Source organism: Tupaia chinensis, unplaced genomic scaffold (genome assembly GCF_000334495.1).
Source record: "Tupaia chinensis unplaced genomic scaffold, TupChi_1.0 Scaffold139431_1, whole genome shotgun sequence".
In the NCBI taxonomy this organism is placed as follows: domain Eukaryota; kingdom Metazoa; phylum Chordata; class Mammalia; order Scandentia; family Tupaiidae; genus Tupaia; species Tupaia belangeri.
This window is the reverse complement of record NW_006199316.1, coordinates 1,283,398-1,307,544: the sequence shown is the minus strand read 5'-3', so window position 1 is coordinate 1,307,544 and position 24,147 is coordinate 1,283,398. Positions and strand designations below refer to the sequence as shown.

Genomic DNA, 24,147 nt, shown 5'->3' with positions numbered 1-24,147 from the left:
GAGAATGGAGGAGAAGGGACTGCAGCGTGGCCATCCCCCTGGGGGGTGATTTCTTGCTTTCTGTCTCTCTGTCTCTCTCTGTCTGTCTGGCGAACACACACGCCCTATAGCAAAAAAAATCCACCAGCAGGAAAAGTCCCTGAGATGTGCCCCCTCTGAAAGCAGAAGTAGAAGTCCATTTGTGCGGAGTATCAGGGGGGCTGGCAGTGAGGCCAGTACCTGGCTTAGGATGCCTGTACCTGCTCCAAACTGCTAGTTTTGTTAACAGGTAGAACTGGAGAGCAGGTTGCTGTGGCCGCAGGTGCAGCTTTGGGACTGGACCAGATAGTCTTGCTTGCTCTGCATTTGTCAGGCACTTAGCAGCCTGCACCCCTTTCTTGGAAGCAGAGGCTGACAGGCTCTGATATTACCTGTAACACGTTTTCTAGGTCAGGGGGGTGTCTGTGTGTGTGTTTATGATTGAACCTGCACACCGGTGACTTGGGGACAGCTCTTTGTACAGTAATGGCCGCCACTTGGGGACAGCTCTTTGTACAGTGATGGGCTCCAAAGGGGGTAGGTTAACTGAAACACAGCTGAGCTATCTTTTCAAAATGTGCCCTGGTCCCCACTCCCCACATGTCTGTGTGCACACACACAAGCAGACACGGCTCTGAAAGCAGTGGCCTGGACAAGGTTGTAGGTGACTAAATACAGTTTATGCATTTCCGTTTTACTCACCTCTATATTCTGCATGATTGCACCTAAATTTTCATTTCCATCGAAGCCTACTAGGCACCAGTTATGGCCTCCCTTGATCTACCTGCTGCTATAAGGACTTCATGGAAGAAAATAACTCATTCGTTCATTTAATGCATATTTATTGATCACCAGCTATGTGCCAGGCCCTATTCTAAGCACTGAGGATGCAGTTTACATTCAGAGGGTTGGGTGCAGACAGTAAAAAAAAAAAAAAAAACCCTGGTATTTTAGGTGTAAAGGCTAGTGAGACCAGCAAAGCAGATAAGAGTATTGAAGGATGGGGATAGCCTCTCTAGTAACCTGGCATTTGGATAAAGATTCAAAGAAAGAGTAAGCAATGGGAGTGTCTGGAGAGGTGCATTCCAGGCAGAGGGAATGACCAGAATAAGGACCATGAAGCAGGAGCTGCTGGACTGTTTAAGGCCAGTGTGGCCAGGCAGAAGAGGCTGGTCAGATGTGGCGGCAGGTGAGGGCCAGTCACCTAGGGCTGTAGGCCATTTGGACTTCACTGGCGTGAGATGAGCAGCCGTGGGAGACTTAGCACTGAGAGGTGGCGTGCCCTACTCGATGTCCTGCTTTTTGGCTCCAGTATTGGGGGTAGCCTGCAGGATGAGCGGGTGTGAGAGCAGGAGACTGCAAAGCAGTGAGCTAGGCCAGGCGAACCACGGTGGTGGTGGGGAGGAGCAGTCAGGCTGAGGATGTTGTGAACGTCTTGAACCGACAGGATTTGCTGATGGGTTTGATGTGGAGAATCAAAGGAAGGAGTCAACTGTGACTTCAAGGTTTTTGGCCTGAGTGCAACTGGAGGCTGGAGTTGCCGAGATGGGAGGTCGCAGGAAGGATGGGTCTGGGGGATAGCAGGAGCTCACTTTTGAGCACGTGGATTCTGAGATGCTGTGAGTGAACAGTTGGATATAAGACTCTGGGGTTCGATAGATGGGTATGGGCTAGAGAGAGAAATTGGTAATCATAGCAATTCGATTTTTTTTGAGTTTTGTCATAGGGTGCATACTTGTTTGGGAAGGACTGGAGAAGGGATGACAGCATGACCACACTGTATTGGGGGCTCTCTGTCTCCCTCTCTCCAGTAAGCATACATATCCTCTGGCAAATTAAAAAAAAATTGAATTCATTAAAAAATTTGAGATGATTAATGACTTTTCCCCTCTTCCTGTGCCCTCCTGGTGGAACCAGGCCTGGAAGAAACGCTGGTTTATCCTGCGGAGCGGCCGGATGAGCGGGGACCCAGATGTTCTGGAATACTACAAGAACGATCACTCCAAGAAGCCCCTGCGCATCATCAACCTGAACTTCTGTGAGCAGGTGGACGCAGGCCTGACCTTCAACAAGAAGGAGCTGCAGGACAGTTTCGTGTTCGACATCAAGACCAGCGAGCGCACCTTCTACCTGGTGGCGGAGACGGAGGAGGACATGAACAGATGGGTGCAGAGCATCTGCCAGATCTGTGGCTTCAATCAGGCCGAGGAGAGCACAGGTACGAGGGCCAGCCCGCCTTTCCCGAGAGGCTGGGGGGAGGCCCCCGAAGCATTGGGCCAGGAGAGCAAGCTGGAGCGGAGCCTCCCTCTTTGGTTGTGGAGGAGCAGGCAAAGGGTGGCAGGGTGAAGGAGTTGGTCCATCCTAGAGGGTCGGGGCCCAGTTATGCTCACTTGGCAACCAGGAGATGTTGGGCATGTGATGGAGCTTGAGGCATTGGTGGTGTTTCCTCAGGGCCCTCAATACCACCGCCACTCCTCAGCCTCCTCCACCTTTCTCCCTTCCCCGGCTGGAGCTGTACCCTGTGCCCTGCGACCTGTCAGGCTACGTGAGGAGGACCTTACCTGGATCCTTCATCCGGTCCTGTCTGTCCCCGCCAGTCTGTTTCAGGCCACCCTTCACAGTTCCACTTAACTCTGTTCATTTCAAATTTGGGGTGATTAATTTTTTCAAGCCATTTAGGTTGGGATTCAAACCACACAGTGGGCCTTGTGCTTATTATTAAAGTGCAATCCTGTGTTCGTGTGTATTCACTTGGGAGGGGACAGGTAAGAGGGGGACATTGATTTATATTTGTTCTGTTTAAGACAGTCTTGCTGTGTTGTAAGCCTCCGGCCTCTGCCTCCTGAGTAGCTGGGACTGCAGGCGTGTGCTTCCACAGCCAGCTTTTCTTTCTTTAAGAGAGAGATTTTTCCTGAGGCAGTAATTACAGTTCAGTAATTCCCAACGCTGGCTGCATATCAGCCCTGGGGAGGAACATTTCAATGTAGCAATGCCTCGGACCCAGGCCAGGCCACGTGACAGACTCTCTGAGGCTGGATGTAGGTATTGGTGTCCTTTCAAAGCTTCCTCCCGAGCAGCACGGGTCCAGGCTCAACAACTATTTTCTGTAACTATTCTAGGCTTATAAGACCACACTCTTTGTTTCATATTCCTGTTTTAAAAAGTTCTTTTTTAAGTTTTTTTTTCTTTTTTTCTTCCATGAGAGACAGAGAAAGAGACAGGCAAACAGCAAGCATCACCAACAGGGTCCTCACGCCAGATCCACACTTCCCTCTTTGTTAGCAGAGGAACAGGCAAAGGGTGGCCCTGGCCAGCCAACCCAGCGTGCAGAGGGAGGACCCGGGATGCAATCCCAGGGCTTTCCCAGATGGGTCCAGCTTCCTTGCTGATGTGCCAGGGCTGAGCTGCCATCTGGCCCCTGGACAACCCTTTAAAAATGTGAAAGCCATTCGTAGCTCATCAGCACTTCAGCAGCATCTGGGAAGTTGTTAGAAATGCACATTCTTGGACCCCACCCCAGACTTACTGACTCAGAAACTCTGGGAGGAGGGCCCAGCCATTGAGCTTTTAAAAGCCTTCCAGGTGTTCCAAGGCACCATTAAGTTTGAGAACCTCTGATTTCAATGCCTCCTGCTCAGAGCAAGGTGTGTAGATGGCATCGTCAACTGGGAACTTGTAAGAAGGCAGAATCTGGACTCCCACCCAGACGAGTATCAGAATCCTCATAGTTTAAAAACCTTTTTATTTCGAAATCATTTAAGACTCACAGAAGGGTTGCAAAAATAGTACAGCAAGTTCCCGGGTAGCCTTCTCTGAGCTGACTCACCCGTTAGCGTGTTCTTTATCCACGGTGCCACGAACAGAACTAAGCAGCAGACACTGGTACCGCCACTAACGTAGCAGACCGTGCAGGTCTCACCTGTTTTTCACTGAGGTCCTGTTCCGTTCAGGGTCAGTCCAGGATACGTGTTCAGGTGAGCACCGTGTCTCCACATCACCCCCTCTCTGTGACAGTTTCAGTCTTTCTTGTCTCCCCACAACCTTGATACTTGTAACGAGTGCTGGTTAGGTGTTTCATGTGTCAGTTTGGAAACCGTCCCTCGATTTGGGTTTGTCTGATGTTTTCTGTGGTTAGGCTGAGCTTAGCAGTTTGAGGCGATTGCCACAAGGGTGATGAGCTTTTCTGAGCAGGTGCATCAGTACCCACATGTCTCATTTCTGGCAACTTTAACCTTGCTCACGTGATGTAGTGAGCTCTGCCAGGCTGCTAACTGGGAAGTCGCTATCGTCACTGTTGTCACTCAGAAGCATTTGCAGATAACGCTGATGATGGGCAGATATCCTTTCTCTCTGATACATTTGCCCACGACTTCCAACATTGATCAGTGGGTCTATGTGCAACTTTTATTACTGTGGTATCCTACCGGGTGGTCGGGCAAGTCCTGACACATTTTTGCATAGAAAAACAGAAAAATATGACACAACTTTCCTGACAACCTATTACTGGTGGGGCTCAGACCCCAAGTGATTTGTATACACCATAGAGTTCGAAAAACACTGGGTTGAATCCTTGATAACCCGAGGATGGCGGATCATCAGAATCGCCTGGAAGACTTTTTCTTATAACTTAACAGGTACTAATTCACTAATTTGGGGCTAAGTCCTTTTAAAACATTCCTCCCATAGAAAGGGAGAAAATATTTTCAAATTTTACATCTGATAAGGGTCTAGAATCCAGAATATAACTTATAATTCATGAACAACAAAGACACATCCTTGTTTTGCTTTGTTTTGTTTTGTTAAATATTCTCCAGAGGGTGTGTGCACTCACCAGGAAGAGGAAGCTTCCCATCAGGGCATGGTCACCCCACGGTCACTTTTCCTCCATCCCTTGTTCCCACACCCAGCATGTTTTTCAAGCTGCCAGGCCTGGGTCTCAAACTGTGGATGGTTGTGTGGGATCTGGGACCAGCCCAAGACAACCAATTGTTAATGGACAGGAGATCTGAGCAGGTGCTTCTCCAAGAAGATATACAAAAGCCAGTGAGCAGATGAAAAGATGCCCAGCATCACAAGCTATTCGGTTGTCGGAAAAGTTGTGACATATTTCTCCATGTTTTTCTGTGTAAAAACACATCGTGACTTTTTTTAAAGAATTATTTTATTTAACTTCATTTATGCATTTATTTATTTCTCTCTCTCTCACTCAAAAGAGAGTGAGAGAGAGAGAAAGCAAGCTGCCAGGTCCAGGACTCAAACTGCCGTTGGACATGTGGGAATCCATCGCCCTTAACCACCACGCCACCTGCCAGCTCTGCGTTGTGACTTTTCTGACAGTCCAGTATTAGGGAAATGCAAATAAAAACTGCAGTGTTTTGCAGCTTCACACCACGAGGGTGACTGTAATCAAAAAGGTGGACAGTCGCAAGTGTTGACAAAGCTGTGGAGAAACACACCGCCCGTTCCTTGTGGTCTGCTCTTAGGAATTTAAAATGGTAGAGCCCCTGAAGAAAACATTGGGGCTCGGGACCAGTAGGTGGCATAATGGCTATATCACTGGACTCCCATGTAGTCAACTGCGGTTCCAGTCCCAGACTGGGTGGCTTAAACTAACGCCAGGCACGTGTGCGTTCATGCCCAACCAAGAACCCAAGAGGACAATGGAGGAGAAGAGATTGTGACGTGGCCGTTCCCCCTGGGAGGTGATTTCTCGCTTTCTGTCTCTATGTCTCTCTCTGTCTTTCTAGTGAGCGCATACACCCTATAGCAAAAGCCTCTCACCCCCCCACCCCCCAAAAAAAAGAGAAAACATTGGGGCAGTTTTTCAGAAAGTTAACTGTAGAGTTACATAGGACCCAGCAGTGTACTCCTAGGCATATATAGCCAAGAGAAATGAAAGCATTCATTCACACAAACAGTTGTATAAGAATATTCATAGCTGCCTTATTCTTACCAGCCAAAAGGAGGAAATAGGCCCAGCCTCAGTGGGACAGCTGGTAGCTGGTAGCCTGCAGTTCTGGGTGCCACATGACCGACCACAGATTCTCATCCCAAGTCTACTTGAAACTATGCCAGGGGCACGCACACCCAATGTCCTCCTGAGCTGAAAGGCCGGGAAAAGGGCGATCACAAGATTCTGTCAAGGGTACCCATCCCCCACTGCTCTCACACAGGCTCTCTTTCATGAATAAGATAAACTTAAAAAAGAGAGCGATCTGGCACTGGGCCACAGTGGTTAAGCGCTATGCACAGGAAGCCATAGCCCGCAGAGCCAGTCAGGGTTCCAGTCCTGGTCCTAGTGTTCAGACGTGCATGTAAGTGTCCATCCTGGATCCCGACGGGATGGAGATTGGAAGTAAAGGGATTACAGTATGCCAGGCCTTGAAAGGGCTGCACTCGTGTTCTCTCTCTCTCTCACCCACACGAACAAACCCTCCGGCTTTAAAAAAAAAAAAAAGGAAGCAGCCCAAATAATTAATATAATAAATAGATAATAGGCATATATGTATATAAAGTCAAATGATACTTAGCCATGGAGCATAGGGATCCAATATACCCTACAACATGGAGAAAACTTCAGAACATACTAATGAGGTCATAGACCGGAACCCTAAAAATATAGTTAGGGTTTAGGTCCTAAATGGAATCACTTCCCTGATTCTTTTTTTTTTTTTTTAAGAGGTTTTCACTGTAGGGCGCGTGTGCTCACCAGACAGACAGAGAGAGACATAGAAACAGAAAGCAAGAAATCACCCCCCATGGGGGATGGTCACGCTGCAATCCCTTCTCCTCCATTCTCCTCTCGGGATCTTGGGCATGCACACACGTGTGTCCGACGTGAGTTCTAAGCCACCGGGTCCGGGACGCGAACCACAGTCGACTACATGGGAGTCCAGCGACATAGCCATTACGCTAACTGCTGGTTCCCACTTCCCTGATTCTTCATGAGCAGGAGACAAGAACTTGTGTCCTCCCACTGCTGGCATTAGGCCTGATCACCCCTGCAACCACTCTGTCCCTGCACAGTGAAAAAAGATACGCAGAGCAATGTATTTCATGTTTCCATTTATGTGAAAGCCTCAAGTGGGCAAATCCATCAAGACGGAAACTAGACTGAGGGCTGACCATGGAAAACTTAGCAGCTTCTTCTGAGGACAGGGTTTCTGGCTGGAGTGGTAAAAATGCCCTGGCATCAGACGGTTGCAACACTTCATGAATGGACTAAAAAACCACTGAATTTTACACTTGAAGATGATGACATTTATGGCGTATGGATTATATCTCAATTTAAAAAGAAAAAGTTCTTCAGGTGATCTAATGACCAGCTGGGAACTTCTGGACTCTGGGCTAGTCTCACGACATACGATCACTGCGTTCACACAGAGCCAAACCCGGTTTAACGCGCTGCCGGCACCACCCTAAGTCCTCGCTGACTTTTGAACAGGGGCTCTACATTTTCACTTCACTCTGGATATTGCAAGTTATGTAGGCAATATTGCCTGGACCAGATGTCTGGGGATTCCTAGATATTCCAGGAGTTCTGTGATTTTTTTCTTCCCTGCAGGGGACAAATAACAAGCCCCATTTACTCTTTTTCTTTTCTTTTTTTAGAGATTTTTGCTATAGGGCCGTGCGCTCTCCTGAGAGACAGAGAAAGAGAAATAACAAGTGAGAAATCACCCCCCAGGGGGATGGCCACTCTGCAGTCCCTTCTCTTCCATTCTCCTCTTGGGACTTTGGACATGCATTCACACACGCCTGGTGTTGAGTTTCAACCCACCAGTTCAGAACTCGAACCACGGTCACATGCGAATCCAACCCCTTAACTACTGTACCAATTGTTGCCCACCTCCCACCATTTACTCTTAAGTTGTCCCACTTCTGGGACCAGCAAGTGATGTAATGATTATGTTACTGGACTTGCACATGGTCGACCACGGTTCGCGTCTCAGACCTGGCAGCTTGAAACAGCAGGTGTATGTGTGTGTGTGTGTGCCCAAAATCCTGAGAGGAGAATGGAGGAGAAAGGATTGCAGTGTGGCCATCCGCCTTGGGGGTGATTTCTCCCTTTCTGTCTTTGCCAAATGCACTTGCCCTATAGCAAAAATGTCTCAAAAAAAAAAAAGAAAGAAAGAAAGAATCTTTGCTTCCTGTGTAGAATCCCTCTTTTCCCCAAATCTTTGACAAGTCATGGCTTTGCGGGTTTTGTTTTTGTTGCTCCCCTTCATTTTGTACCTGTGACAGTAGCGCGCGCCTGTTACGGAGGGAAAAACAGGCACAGCCTTAGCTCACAAGCAGCGCACCCAGCCCCCACTGCGGGTTTCCTAAAGGACTATACACATCGTATTCTACGTAGGGTGTCCTCTACGTTCTGTCCAACGTCTGTGCTTACCACTTGGTCCTGTAGAGATTTCTTCACATGAAGGACCTCCTCCAAACAGATTCCTCTCTTCTTTTTTTTTTTTTCTTTCTTCTCTCTTTTCTTTTCTTTCCGTTTCTTTTTTAAGTTTGCTATAAGGTACATGCACTTGCAGAGAGAGAATGAGTGTGAGAAAGCACCCCCTCGGGGGATGACTATGCTGCAGTCCCTTCTCCATTCTCCTCTCAGGATCGTGGGCCCGCACACACATGTGTCTGGCTCATTTTTTTTTTAAATATATATTTTTTCTTTTTTTTTGGAGAGGTTTTTGCTATAGGGCACGTGCGCTCACCAGAAAGACAGAGAGAGACAGAGAGACAGAAAGCGAGAAATCACCCCCCCAGGGAGGATGGCCATGCTGCAATCCCTTCTCCTCCATTCTCCTCTCGGGATCTTGAGCACGCACGCACATGTGCCCCGTGTGAGTTTAAGCCACCAGGTCCAGGACTCAAACCGTGGTCGACTACATGGGAGTCCAGTGACATAGCCATTATGCTAACTACTGATCCCAAGGCTCATTTTTTTTTACTTTATTTTTTACTAGAGGTTATGTATGCTAACCAGAGAGAGGGAAAGGAGAAAGCACGAGGAATAGTCACACAGCGATCCCTTCTCTCACTCTTCCTCCGTGTGGGATTTTGGGCACATATACACATGTCCAGCACGTTGCATCAAGCTGCCAGGTCCAGGAACCACACAGTCAGCCATGTGGGATCCAGTTGCCTTAACCACTACTCCACAGAGCAGGCCCCATGCCTGGCTCATGTGTCTGGCTCATTTTTTTTTTAAATATATATTTTTTCTTTTTTTTTGGAGAGGTTTTTGCTATAGGGCACGTGCGCTCACCAGAAAGACAGAGAGAGACAGAGAGACAGAAAGCGAGAAATCACCCCCCCAGGGAGGATGGCCATGCTGCAATCCCTTCTCCTCCATTCTCCTCTCGGGATCTTGAGCACGCACGCACATGTGCCCCGTGTGAGTTTAAGCCACCAGGTCCAGGACTCAAACCGTGGTCGACTACATGGGAGTCCAGTGACATAGCCATTATGCTAACTACTGATCCCAAGGCTCATTTTTTTTTACTTTATTTTTTACTAGAGGTTATGTATGCTAACCAGAGAGAGGGAAAGGAGAAAGCACGAGGAATAGTCACACAGCGATCCCTTCTCTCACTCTTCCTCCGTGTGGGATTTTGGGCACATATACACATGTCCAGCACGTTGCATCAAGCTGCCAGGTCCAGGAACCACACAGTCAGCCATGTGGGATCCAGTTGCCTTAACCACTACTCCACAGAGCAGGCCCCATGCCTGGCTCATTTTTCAAACTACTGGGTCCAGGACTCAAACTGCACAGTCAGCCATGAGGGATCGTGCGCCTTAACCACCTCGTTGCCAGCTGACCTCAAGTATCCTTTCTTTTCTTTTTTGAGGATTATGATGGGACCTATCAACAAACTTCTGTTTTTTTACTTTCAGCTGAAAGAGGTTTTGTGGCAGATGGAGTCTCTTTTATTTTGTATCCTTCTTGCCACCTCCAGATTCTTATTTCTGCTGCCACCCGCCAGCTCCTCACATACTTCAGCCAAAAATGTCTAGGGTAAAATTGCAGGATCGAGACCAGACCAGTGGACCTAAATATTCACACAAGGCTGGAGGAGACATCAACCTCCTGGTGGAACACGCATTCCAGAAGGAAACCAGGGACGGTGCTCAAGAAGGAAAAGTGGTTCCAGGAACAAAAATCCAAGATCCCTGTCACATGCACAGGGTTCGCTTCAGTTCATTTGGTGTGTGCACGCGGGCGGGTGGGCATGCGCACAAACAGAAGTGAGACCCGTACCTTCCTCTGGAAATCCAAACAGCCTCCAGAGAAAGGAAGCAGAGGGCTGCTCCGAGCTGTTTCCGAGCAGGCGGGCCCAGGCCTCTCTCTGTCCCAGTCCAGGGCAGCTGTCCGTGACCAGATGTACGCACACAAAAAGAAGCAGCTCCAGGCCAAGAGCTTTGATGAATTATTCATGTGCTCAAGTGCCATCCGTGGTTAGGAAAGCCCTCACCCCTTTGAGTCCTCAAAGCCAGGCCTTGCTTCCCTTTCAGTCCTCCCTCCTTCATTATTCAGGAGCTGTCTCAGGGCCTGCACAGCCAGGGCTCAGGGATCTGCAAGGCATGCAGGCTGCACCTCGTCCCAGCCCTGCTCTGACTTTGCCCTGCAAAGTCGATGTCGGATCAGTGGCTTGACCTTTTGGAGGTGTGTCATCTGTGAAATAGAGATGGTGCGTCCTTGCAGTCGTGGGAGGTCAGTCCAGCAGCGTGGGTGAAGCTTGGGGAGGGGAGGACGTACCAGGGTGAGCGGTGGCTCTCGTGTCACTGTTTTCCCCACGGTGCTTGCAATGCCAGCGATGATTTGGGGATCTTTGCGCCAGGATGAACAGGCATGGTTTAAACTTCTAGTGTTCTCAGAGCACTCCTCAGAGCGTCCGTGCGGTCTCATTTGAATAGAAAGGAACAAAATGAGATAGACAAAGGCTGCTAGCATTATTTTTCTTGTGCAAGGAAGGAAATAAGGTTTAAAGGCACTGAGTAGGCCAGCAGGGGGCGTGGAGATTAAGGCAATTGGATCCCACATGGCCAAATGCATGTTGGAGTCCTGGACCCAGCAGTTTGAAAATCACGCCAAGGGACTGTGCATATGTCCCAGAATTCCAAGAGGGGAATGGAAGGAAAGAGTCGGTGGTGTGGCCACACCTAGGGGGTGATTTCCCTCTTTCTCTCTCTCTCGCTCTGTCTCTCTCTCTCGCTCTGTCTTTCTCCAATGAGCACACATGCCCTGTAACAAACAAAAAATAAAATAAAATAATAAATAAATGAAGGCACTGAGTGGGAGTGCTGAAAGCAGGGTTGCTGCTTCTACCCCGTTGTGGGCACTGTGTACTCGAACTCTTTGGTGGTTCTCAGACCCATCTACTGGGGCTGGTGCTACGTCACAAAGCAGCCAATGAGCAGACAGACTAGAAGTCTACACATCACTGAGAAGTGACTATTTTGAAAGTAAAACACTAGCTATACCTTAATGTTTGTCTCTGTAGACTCCATTAGCAAAATAGCGTGACTGGTCTTTTCTTTTTTTTGGAAGAGAGGTGTTTGCTATGGGGCGCATGTGCTCACCAGAAAGTCAGAGCGAAACAGAGAGACAGAAAGCACAAAATAGCCATGCTAGAGTCCCTTCTCCATTCTCCTCTTGCCCATCTTGGGCACGCACACACACACGCCTGGCGTGAGTTTAAGCCACCAGGTCTGGGACTTGAACTATAGTTGACTATGTGGGAGTCCAGCAATGCAACCATTATGTCATCTGCTGGTGCTGTGTGGTCAGTCTTAGCGTGGCCACAGAAGCAGTGTAGCCCAGGGAGTTTGGCTCCAGCCCCATTCTGTAGCTCCTAGAGATTTCGAAGTGAGGCCGGGGCCACTACCGTCTGCTCTCTACCACTTGCGCCTTCTCCCTTCTTCATGAGCTCCTTGACCAGGCGTCACAGTGGTCACACCTCTGAGTCTATGAAATGACAAATCCCCGGAGTCCCAACCAACTGTTCTTTGATTCCTCCTCACCACTTCTCTAGTAAAATTTCAATGAGACTGCCCACCTTAAATACTTTGTAAATATGTGAACTTCTGAGAACCTTGTGTTTCCTTAGTAATTCCACAGTCAAATTATTTTAAGTCCTGGTTCCTTTCTGGGGTCAAATGGTGCCCTAGGAATGCTGCTGGGGCCTTCAGCATCCAGCCGAGGAATGTTACCAGGGGTCTTTGCATACCTTCTTCCTCTCCAGGGAGAATGCCTGGTGCTGTCCAGGTCAGGCCCCTAGTTCCAGCTGGATTTCGGACAGCAGGGAGGGCTGGTGGGGCCAGGCAGCTCACTCAGATGCCTTGTGATGACCTTGGTCCTGCCCCCATGAGGCAAAGGGAATGAGAGAGCCTGGGAGTGGAGCGGGTGGGAGAAAAGAAGCCTTCCTCAGAGACCTCGCCCTTTCGCTCTCATCCCTGGGAGGGCCCCTTTCTCCTTGGTTCCCTCCCCACCCTTTTGCAGTTTATGTTTTTTGACTGAGCTCAGATCTCTCCAGCACTCTGGGGAACCTCTGGGGCAGCTGAGGGCAGACGTGGGAGGTAACTTTCATCTCCTCCTCAGGCTGAGACTCAGCTCCTGGGGAGCTGAGGAGATGACCCAGGCCCAGCCCAGAGGCGGAGGCTGCTGTCTGAATCACCGGCCCTTTTTTTTCCACTGAAACAATGTGAAAAATAAACATCCAGACCAGTCTCCAGACAGATCTGAAATCCTCATGCCTTAAAAAAAAAAAAATCTTAAATAACCCTGAAATCTCAATCTTTTGCTTGCTTGTTGCTTTGTGTTTACAGCTGGGTTTAGTCACTGCCAGAAAAGGCCTTGAGTAGGGACATCACTCCAGAAAAGCCCCCACAGACCCTCCACACTGTCCTGGAACAGGCTAAAGCCCTGACCTTCAGGGAAGGCCAGACCGCGCGGAGGAGGAAAACGAGACGGGGAGAAACTGGAGCTGATTCTTTTGTCTTCTGAGCCTTGATCCTTCTTCCTGCTTTTCCTTTGATAGCAGATGCTCCCCCCAGCACCTCTGCCAGCCAGCATAGATTAAGTCTAGTGTTACCTGCCAAGACCCACAGGCGGCTTCTCCTGCCAGCTCCTCGGCCTCAGAACTTGGAGTGGCTCCTAAGCCTCTCAAGTACTCCCGCCCTCTTGTTGTTGAGCAATTCCAATTATCCCTAGTCAAGGAGGATGGCAGATGATTGTCGGGCTGGTCCCAGACCAGATTCCAACTCTAGTCGTGGGCAGAGGTAGAAACAGAGTTTTGTCTATAGTGGTAATGTCACCTGGTGACACAGGACACTGGGGTGATCAGGCCCGGTACCAGCACAGGATCAGGCTTTTGTCTCTCATGCTCACGAAGAATTAGAGACATGGACACAGAGAGGGGATAGCAAAGGAGGGTTTACTGAAGGATAGGGAAGCTCCCAAAGCAGGGGGAGTTCCAAAAAAGTGGAAAGCCTGCTTGGAGTTCTTGCCCGGGCTTTTTATCCTAGCCAAGGGGGACTTATTCACGTTTTTGTCCCCATGGGGTCACATGTTAGTTATGTTGTCCTGTTCATTTAAAAACTGTACATTTAGAGAACTTCTGGTAAATGATCATTCAGATCTTTGAGAACTTTAGGTTTTAGAGACCATTATCTAGTCAGTGTTTGCTGGAGTCTTTGAGAGCTTTGGGCCCTAAAAACTGTTATCTAGGTTCCAGGATGTACTTGGGACATGGAAAAAGGCAAAACTGCTTTAGTTCATGCTGCCTAGGTTAATCATTGAGTCACTGCTGCAGGCAGTTTTTGTGAGCAAGGAGTTCCTAGTGAAACTTTGACCATTGCGTCTCCATCCTCAGGCTGTATTTCTGACCACCTGTTTCCTAGGGTTCTTTCTCCTCTCTCACTGGGACCTCTGAAGATCTCTACTGAGGTTAAACACCCTGGTACATGTAACTCTCCATCAAGTTCTAAACTCTACGAGGCCAGTAAAGATTGTCATCTCTCTCAAGGGTCAGAGTCCCGGTTTTACATGTCAACCTTGGTTCCTGCCAATTCAGTGTATAAACATCAATTTCTTCAACAGTAAATGAGGACTGATTTTCTTTTCTTTTCTTTAAGAGAGACTTTTGCTATAGGGCATGTGTGCTCGCTGGAGAGACAGAGTCAGAAAGTAAAAAGCTACCCCCTGGGGGATGGTCATGCCACAATCCCTTCTCCTCCATTCTCCTCTTGGGATTTTGGGCACACGCATGCACCCAGCGTGAGTTTTAAGCCACTGGGTCCAGGACTTAAACCGCAGTTGACTACATGGGAGTTCAGCCATGTAACCATTCTACCATCTGCTGGTCCCAGGGACTGATGCTTTAGCCTTTCTTTTAGAGCATTGCTTTTTAACCAGATCTTACATGGAACACAATATATGGAACAAGTGTGAGGAAACCACCATGATAATGTCGGGGAGGGTCAGGGCTGCAAGCTGGAGTTGACTCCAATGTCTGCTCCCACTGGGAAGGCTGGGACACGGTGACACTACTGATCAGAGATCCATAGGCCAGCGCTGAGGAAGGAATATTTTCATCAGTTCACAACAAAATGAAACACATGAGGAAGATGTGGTCAGTTTTCATGAAACTAAATGTAGCCAGATTTTTAAACTTCTCCTCATTCAGAGATTCTTTTTATGTGTGTACATGTACGTCAAAGTGTGTTGCATGTGTGTGAAATGACAGTCAGGGTAAAGAGTGGTTCTTCCTTTCTACATCATTAAAACTCAGCCAACCTGAGTGTCCATTTCTGAAAGTGCACAGATGAATACACGAAGAGCCAGTGCTGAAACCCACCCATCTGGGAAACAGTGATCTAGACATTATGCAGGGCTCAGGATCATCTGGACCCTGGCCTCTGTATCTGTACTCAGGGCCAGAGGCCTCTGAACTCCAGGCCCGAGGTCAGGCCTGCCCTGCACCCTGGTGCGGTCCATGCTCTGGGATCCTGTGTTTCTTTGGCTCCGTCTGGGCCAGCTCTTGTGAGCCAGTGAGGGGCGGTCCTGGGATTCTGTCCCGCTTCCTGAGCTTCAGTCTTCACCCCGTTAACTTGCCTGTCATCTGAGAGTCCACCCTGGACTGGCGCTATCTTGCTGTTGAGCCCCTTGGGGCCACGATCTTATCATCCCTCCCACCAGTGGCTGGAGCCTCCCTGCCTCTGAAGATGTACAGATTACCAGTGTCTGTCTGCCTGGGTCTCAGAGGTCTTCACTCCCTCAAACCTGCCTCCTTCTGTCGGGTCCCCCACCCACAATTCTAGGGGGGCCCTGTCTCTGTTCTGTACTCACTCTAGAGCTTGCAGCTCTGGGCCCTGCTTTCACCAGGTCCAGTTCCAGTGATGAGGCTGGAGAGGAGCTCATGATATGGACTTGCCTCCAGAGAGCTCCTGGGACCATCCTTAGTGCCTTTGCCTCCTCCGTGGCTACTTCTAGGTGCTGGGTCCCTTGATGTTCAGCAAGATTCACCTTCTCATGGGACCAGCAGATGGCATAATGGTTACGTCACAGGATTCCCACATAATCAACTGTGGTTCAAGTCCCAGACCTGGTGACTTAAAACTCACACTGGGCATATATGTGTGCCAAAAATCCCAAGAGGAGAATGGAGGAGAAGGGAGTGTGGCATGGCCATCCCCTCGGGGTGATTTCTCACTTTCTGTCTCTCTGTTGCTCTGGTGAGTGCACATGCCCTATAGCAAAAACTCTCTCTCAAAAAAAAAAAAAAAAGAGAGAGAGAGATAAGATATAGAAGGCAACAAATTGAAGGTAACCTCAAGTGTAAAATCTAAAACAAAAAAATTTAGTTTCTGGAGCCAGCTGGTGGCATGATAGTTAAGGCACTAGATTCCCTCATGGTCAACCATGGTTTGCATCCTAGACCCAGTGACTTGAAAATCACTCTGGTCACGTGTGTGTGTGCACTTAGAATCCCAAGAAGAGAATGGAGAAGGGACTGCAGCATGGTCATTCCTCCTGGGGGGGGGGATTTCTCATTTTCCCTCTGTCTGGCTCTGTCTCTCTCCACCAAGTGCATACACCTTCTGGCAAAAACCTAAAAATAATACTAATACTAATAATGAATTTCTGAATTTAGTTTGAATATTAAGCCCCCACTGGCTAGAGACTGAAATGGAGGGTTTCTTGCAATTCAGGGTAAATCTAGTCAGTACAGGATTTTCTGAATTAATTCAGGGTTTTCGTGCATGCTCTCCGGGCAGTTATTTAGGTTCCCAGAGTTTAGGGAACTGGGAACAGTTACTGAGGCCGCAGCGCAGAGCTGAGATGAGGAGGAAGCAGGAGAGACCAGGGTGATGACATATGTCATTCATCTTTCTGTTGCACATCAGCTGAGACACATAGCAGCTGTCCCAGCAAAATCCACACAAGTGACTTCATTATCGTGTGTAGCTGTAGCTTTGTAAGTAGCTATACAAAATTCTTTTTTTTTTTCTTTTTTTTGTTTTTTTTTTTTTGAGGGGTTTTTTTACATGTGCACGCACCAGAAAGACTCAGAGAGACAGACAGAAAGCAAGAAATCACCTCCTGGGGGGATGGCCATGCCACAATCCCTTCTCCATTCTCCGCTCGGGATCTTGGGCATGCATGCATATGCACCAGTTTGAGTTTAAGCCAGGACTCGAACCACAGTCGACTACGTGGGAGTCCAGCAACTTAGCTATTATATCATTTACTGGTCCCCAAAATTCATTTTTAAAATTCTGACTTACTTCCAAATACTGTCATTTTGAGAACTTTACTGTTGAGGAAGGAGAAAAAGAAACTTCAGAAACATTCTAATTTTGGGACCAGCAATTGGCATAATGGCAATGTCGCTGAACTCCCATGTAGTCCACCATGGTTTGAGTCCCGGACCCAGTTGCTTAAACTCACACTGGACGCGTGTGCGTGCATGCCCAAGATCCCAAGAGGAGAATGGAGAAGGGATTGTGGCGTGACCATCCCCCCGGGGGGTGATTTCTCACTTTCTGTCTCTCTGCCTGTGTCCTTCTGGTGAGCACATGCACCCTATAGCAAAAACCTCTCCCCCAAAAAACAGTAACTTTATTCATGAGAGAGAGGGTCTGAGCTATCTGAAATTCTGTACACTGAAACAATGGTAAAAAGTATGATAGAAAAAAATAACTCAAAACGGATCATCTGCTAGCTGGTCTGAAGAGGGGGGCGTGCTAACGTCCTTGAGTTTACTTGGTTTGTCTCCCATTCGTTTAGCGCTTGCTTGGATTCTCCCCTCCCTACCCCTCTTCTGGATGATGTCAGTGAACAGAATTCTTCAGAGCTGGTGAATCATTTTAGCCGAAACATTCAGCTAGGAAGAAAGGGAACAACTTTCATAGGATGAGAAATTTCTAGAATGTGAGATCTTGAAGGGTCCTCTGGGGGTGTTTGATTCCAAACTCCTCAGATGATGAACCCTGGAGGTCAGGAGAGAGCAGCTAACTTGGTCCCGGTGGTGCAGCTGGCTGGCAGGGCTGGGGCACAGCCCAGCCTTCCCGACTCTCAGTCCGCATTCTCAGCCATGCTGATGGTGACACTGTCCTGCCTTTGTGGAAGGCCATTTGATTATAAAGTGCCGCCTTATACTCAAAAAATATATACAAAAATAAAATAAAATAAAATAAAAATATATATATACGGACATACTTGCATATACGCACACCCACATACGCTAGTGTAAACGGCCAGTGTAGCCCACAGACTCTTGGAATCATAAACATACAGATGCCCACGGCACCATTGAGTTCCGCCTTAGCACGGTCTTGGGTAACCTGCCTTGTGGGTGTCAGTCTGTGCAGCAGTGAAATAGAAACAGGACAGCTTCACACTGCTACGCAGACAAGACCGGGATCCATTAAAAGTGGAAGGCTGGGTACATGGTGAGTGCATATTAAACGCCTGTGATGAGTGGAGCAGTGAACTGTCACAGCGTTCCCTGCCATCCATGGATGACCCTGAATGTGTCTTTCCCCAACACTGGAATGGCAATCTCCGCTTTGCACAAACTGAGAAGTATTTATGCTGTGTGTGATTGACGTGTTCACCAGAGAAGCATCACTGACTGTTCTGATCTGAGGTGTTGAGGTGCGCAGAAACAAGGGTGTCTCCTTGAGCGCACCACCACTTCCCGTCAAGGTGCATGTTTACAGAAGCTCACCAAGCACCGGGCAGTGTCCTAAGCATTTCACAAATTCTAAAAAAAAATTTTTTCCATAAGGATTTTCCATAAGGCACATGCACTCTCCAGAGAGAGATAAAGAGAGATGGTGAGAAGGAAGTGAGAAATCACCCTCCAGGGGGAATGGCCACACCACAATCCCTTCTTCTCTGTTCTCCTCCTGAGATTTAGGGCATGCACACATTCGCACCCAGCATGATTTTCAAGCTGCCAGGTCCAGGACTCGAACTTCCCTACTATGTGCTGGTCCAGCATTTCATAAATATTATTTTTTTAAGAATTGTTTTATTTAATTTTATTTATTTTTAATTTTACTTTGACCAGAGAGACAGAGAGAGAGAGAGAAGGAGAGAGAGAGAAAAACAGAGAGAGAGAAAGTGAGAAAGCAAGCCACAAGGTCTGGGACTTGAACTATGGTCAGGCATGTGGGAGTCCAACACCCTTAACCACCACATCACCTGCTGGTTCTAATTTTTCTTTTTGAGAATTTTCTTTTCCTTGGGCATAGGTGCTCACCAGAGAAAGAGAGAGAAAGTGAGAAATCACCCCTCAGAGGGAATGGCTACTCTGCAGTCCATTCTCCTCCATTCTCCGCTCAGGATTTTGGGTATGCACGCACACAGCCTGCCACGAGTTTCAAACCTGCTAGTCCAGAACTTCAACTGCAGCTGGCTATGCCCTAACCGCCATACTATCTGCTGGTCCAACATTTCACAAATCTTAACACATATAATCCTACACGTAGGTACTTATCGTCGTTCCTGTTTTTACAGATAGGGAAGCTGAGACACAGAGATGTTAAATAAGTTTTCCTGGCTCACACAGTTAAGAGCCGCAATTCACATTTGGACAGTTTGGCTTCAGAATCCACGCTCTTCACCACTAAGCCACAGCCTGGATTCCTACCCTAGTTTCTTGCCTCAGACTGCCATGGTGCCTGGACGGTGGTCCCAGTGTGTGCACAAGGACCTGGGAAGGGTGCCCTGCTGCCTCCATCTTGGAGACGACCTTGCCTACTGTGCCAACGTGGCTCCTGCCCCTCTGTTCCTTTAGGGGGACATCACACAGCCGTCTTGCTGCCCTCAGTTTCATCCTCAGCCAGCTTTTCTCCGTCGACCTACACCATAGACACCATAGCGTCCGTTTTCTCTGAATGTAGGACAGATGTTTTCACGCCCACTGGAGTCCACATAACTGTAAACAGAGCTGGGAGACCAGCCCGGCCTTGGCCACTGGTGGGCCCATGTTTTGGAAGGGAGGGAAAGGAGCAGTTGTTTATTCATCAAGCATTGTTTTGGATACTGGGTGCGTTTGTTTGGGTTCTCCAAGAAATAGATACGAAGTTAGGGGCCAGCCCATGGTGCAGCGGTAATGCAGGACTTTGAGATGCTGGGCCCACATGGAAAGGCCCCAGGTTCACATCTGGAGATGTCCCTGTACGTGCTGGTGCGTGCCAGGGGCCCAGGCTGGGGGTAGAGTGTGATGTGAAGACCTGTCCAGGGGTCCTTTCTGTCTCTCTTGTGGACAAAATAAATTTTTGAAAAGTTTAGGGCCAGCAGGTGGCACGGAAGTTAATGCAGCTGAGTCCTGTGTGGCTGACTGCACCGTTTGAGTCCTGGACCCAGCGGCTTGAAAATCACGCCAGGTGTGTGTGCATGCAAGCCAAAAATCCAGAGAGGAGAATGGAGAAGAAGGGATTGAGGCCTGGCCATCCCCTCAAGGGGATGATTTCCCATTTTCCCTTTCTGGTGAGAATAGGTATCCTATAGCAAGCAACAAACAAACAAAAAAGCACGACTCTGTCTTTTGGACCCCAAGGAAAACAATCTAGTTTGTTGACACATCAAGACGAAGACTGGCAGATGAGTAGGGTAGCTGCAGACGTGGAGCCGGGAGATGATTGTGCTACCAGGACAGGGGCAGCGGCTGCCGGGAGCTTCCAGCCACGGGTCAGCTCCTGTGGGGCTTGCTGCCCCCACTCCCTGCCCCCGCTATCCTCTTCTCAGGGCACCTAGGCCAGGGGACTGCATTTACAGCCCTGAGACAAATCCTGGCTCTGGTCAAACCCTGAGGGTCTGTGAACAGAGTTCCCAATCTTCTCCTACACCAGGTTACCTTCGTGATGGGTTGCTGAGGTAGAACTGGCATCTCTTACTCCCTGGAAGAACTCTACAGGTAGCTGCTGTACAGTGTGCACAGTTGAGGGTGGTTGGAGTCAGAGGCCATTGCGAGATTTCACAGTTGGTCAGCTGAGATTTGGGTTCCCTAGTCCTGTCCACATGGCCTGAAGCTATCAGTCTGCAGATCTTGCAGTTCCCTAGGCAGGGCTGGGGCTCTTAGACCCCAACCTCCCCGTCCATCTGGGTCAGTTTACAGATCGTTCACGCAGTTATGCCAGGGCTACTGATCCGGGTAGACTCCCTGCCTCCTACTGAGACTCCCTGTGAAAGAAGGAGGGGAATACTTACCTCTCCTAAAGTGGGTTAGCTTTTAAAAATTACAGTGATGTGCCCTTGATACTTTTCTGGAAAGTTTACGAGGGTCAGGTGTGTCCTTAGCTTGTAAACTTACGGTGTCCACTATATGGATGGATTCTTACGGGTTCCCAAAATTCCTCGGTGGAAGGTGAAGTTCTGGTCTGAACGTGCGCATGCTCTTTCCAACTGCAAGAGGAGCTCAGAGTAAGGACTAGATCCGCCCTCGGGCCAGCCCCACTGTCTAGATGGCATCTCCAGGAAGTTCCCCAGGTTCATTCACCTAGGAAGAGCTCCTGACCACTCGTAGCCTGACCTCTCTCAAATGAGCAGAGCAGAGCGTGGTAGCACACGGACTTCCTGTCCGCAGCAGAAACGCACACTACCCAGAAAGCCTCACGAAGTGGTAGCAGTTCCTGCCACCCTGGGGTCCAGGCTGCATTTCAGTCCTGGAGCCAGTCATTCATTCTTCTGACCCAGAGAGAAGAGACGAGACCTAGCACCGTGGTGTGCTTATTGAACACCCTCTTGCTGGATTCTGGGCCGTTTCTAGGTGCAAAACATCTCAACTAAACACCGTCAGAGAAAGGCGGGAGTCGTCCGGACTGACAGCACACTATCTGGTGTGCTGACAAGATTGAGAACTATAAAGGGATGGAGCCAGCAGGGGGTGTGGTGGTAAGGGGGATTGGACTCCCACAGGGCCAACTGCAGTTGGAGTCCCGAACCTGGAGGCTTGCTTTCTCTCTATCTGCCTCTCTCTCTCTCTCTCTGTCTCTCTCTCTCTCTTTCTCACTCTGTCCTCTCAGGTCAAATAAAAATAAGTAAATCAAGGTAAAGAAAATAATTCTTGAAAACAAAACAGAACAAAACAAAACTAGGGTTAGAGAAAGACATGGTTAATTCTAGCCAGAGACCTTATGGAAGGCAGGCCACTTGCCTCTCGAAATGAGATGTAAAGACAGTTATGTAAGGATATGTGACAAGGGACAGTGTCCTGGCACCACGGCCACTCACTCGCCTTCCTCTGGGTCCTGCCCAGAATCAATTCCTGCTAACGTATACCACCAGGTCTGGGACGTCAAGGTCAGTGTTCTGGCTCACTCTCCCGGGCTCTGAGATGTTCTCAGATTCTTCCTGGGAAGGGGGATGTGACATCGCAGTCCCAGAAAGGTCTCGTGAGAGCTCATGTTACTGCCTGCCTCTGCCTCCCCCTTCTTCCTCCGCTCTGCAGTTCTAGAAACACTAGGAAACTTACATTTTTGCACTTGGGTAATTATTTATACTAGCCTTTAATAGCTTGATCCAGCAGCTATGTACTGACTGTAAATGTGGGTCACATTATAAACTTTACCAAATAGGAGGTTTGGTCGGCCAGTGCCTGGTGATCTCATGACTTCACTGTCCCCCCCACCCCAGTACAGAGACTGCATCTTCAGTCACCAGGAGGCACCCTCCTTTTGTATAGGGGAAGACATCTGGACAAAAGATCTGAATGTTCTTCCCAGGCTCACTGCGGACCCACTGCGTGTCCTTGGACAAGTGCTCTGACGTCTCAGGGCCCCAACTTCTCCAGCTGTAGAGGAACTATTTGGGGTGGGGGGAGGGTGGCAGTGCTAAATGAGAGGTGGGCTCTGGGGACCACCCCAGTTCCATACTGTGGGAGTTGCTGTGTGGAAGGGAGCCTTAAGTTTATGAATTTGGCCCATACTGATCATGCCTGGCGGAGGACTTTGAGTTATGCCTTTCTGTAAGTAATTTCAGGATCGCGATTGAATCAGGAGGACCTGGAGCTGTGAGTCCAGTCTGGCCCTGGGCACGTGGCACGTGCTCCTGTTTCTAGGATTCTTCATTCGCTCTGTCCTTGTTTTTAGAGAACTATAAAGGGATGGAGCCAGCAGGGGGCGTGGTGGTAAGGGGGATTTTTTGTCCACTTGGTCCTTATTTTTCAGATAGCTTTGAAGGGCCACTTCTGCTCTGGAAATCTGTGGTGTCGTTTTTAAATTCTTTCATCAGTCATCTTCTCCCCGATCAAAACCCTTAGAACTTACTGCCCTACCACTTCTAGGGATAAGTAACAGGACAAGAGTCAAGCCGTCAACCAGCTATTTAATAATTAAATTTGCTATAGGGTACGTGCACCAGTCGGAGAGATGGAGAGAGAGAGAGAAAGCATCCCCCAGGGGGATGGCCACACCCCAGTCCCTTCTTTCTGGATTTGGGGCACACACATACATGCACCTGGGATGTCTTTCAAGCCACTGCTGGGTCCAGGACTCAAACCATGCGGTTGATGGTGTGGGATCCAGCCATCTTGACCACGATGCCACCTGCTGACCCTACTAATGCCTTTGTAATCTGTTTTTCATCCTTTCAAATCCTCAAAAGGACCCTGTAGAGCGATAGTCTCCCTGGCTTTGGGCAGCATGAGAAATTAGGGGCAAAGAGACGAAAAGTTTAGCCTAAGGCCCCACAGTAAAATCGTTTCAGAACCTGGTCTCCTGTGTTTCTGGAAAGATGTGACTGGGTTCTTCCTGATCTACATTGTTGCTTTGGAGTTGGCCCTAGACAGATAATATGAAAGACCAGTGAGAACATGAAGGACTCTTTCTTTTTTAGTTTTAGGGTTTTTTTGTTTTTGTTTTTTTTAATTTGACTGACAGTGGATGGGCTCACTAGAGAGGGAAAATAAGAAAGCACCCCCTCATGGGGGATGGTCATGTTGCAATCCCTTCTCCATTTCTCCCTCTTTTTGGGATCTTGGCATGCATGACACACATCCAATGTGGTTTTCAAGCTATTGGGTCTGGGACTCGAACTGTACAGAAGGCCACATGAGATACAGCTGCCTTAATCACCACAGGCTGGCCCTGTTTTTTTAAGTTTTTTGTTTGTTTGTTTGGTTTTGTTTTTGTAGTTTTTTTGCCTTAGGGTGCGTGCACTCACTGGGAGAAAGAGAGACAGTAAGAGCAAAAGTGAGAAATCACTCCCTGGGAGAAGGGCTACACCACAATCCCTTCTCCTCCTGGGATTTTGAGCATGCACACACATGTGCCTGGCATGATTTTCAAGCCACCAGGTCCTAAAACCAAGGTCAGCCATGTGGAGTCTAGTGATGTAATTACACCGTATGCTGGCCCCTGTGGTGTTTTCTTTTTTTAATTTTTAATTAATTAATTTACATTCATTCACTGAGCATCATCACAGCATACAAAATGTGATTTTCCATCCAGAATATACTGCATAGTGGCCTAATCATACATGTTATGGTCAATTTTCCATTTCTAGTTTCATATATATATATATATCCCCTATATATATATATCCCCAATTTTACATTTCTAGTTTCATATATACATATATATCCCCTATATATATCCCCTATTCATATATATATATAT

The 24,147-nt window shown here is 48.4% G+C and overlaps 1 protein-coding gene across 1 annotated transcript in view; it reads left to right on the top strand.

The window, feature by feature from the left end:
- The first annotated feature begins 1,935 nt into the window (after positions 1-1,935).
- The window catches only part of GAB2 (GRB2 associated binding protein 2), a 54,180-nt gene continuing 31,968 nt past the window's right edge, over positions 1,936-24,147 (top strand). The window contains exon 1 of the mRNA XM_006161900.2: positions 1,936-2,236. Coding sequence (XP_006161962.1) covers positions 1,975-2,236 — 262 coding nt within the window. The 5' untranslated portion in view covers positions 1,936-1,974. The remainder of the gene's footprint in view (positions 2,237-24,147) is intronic.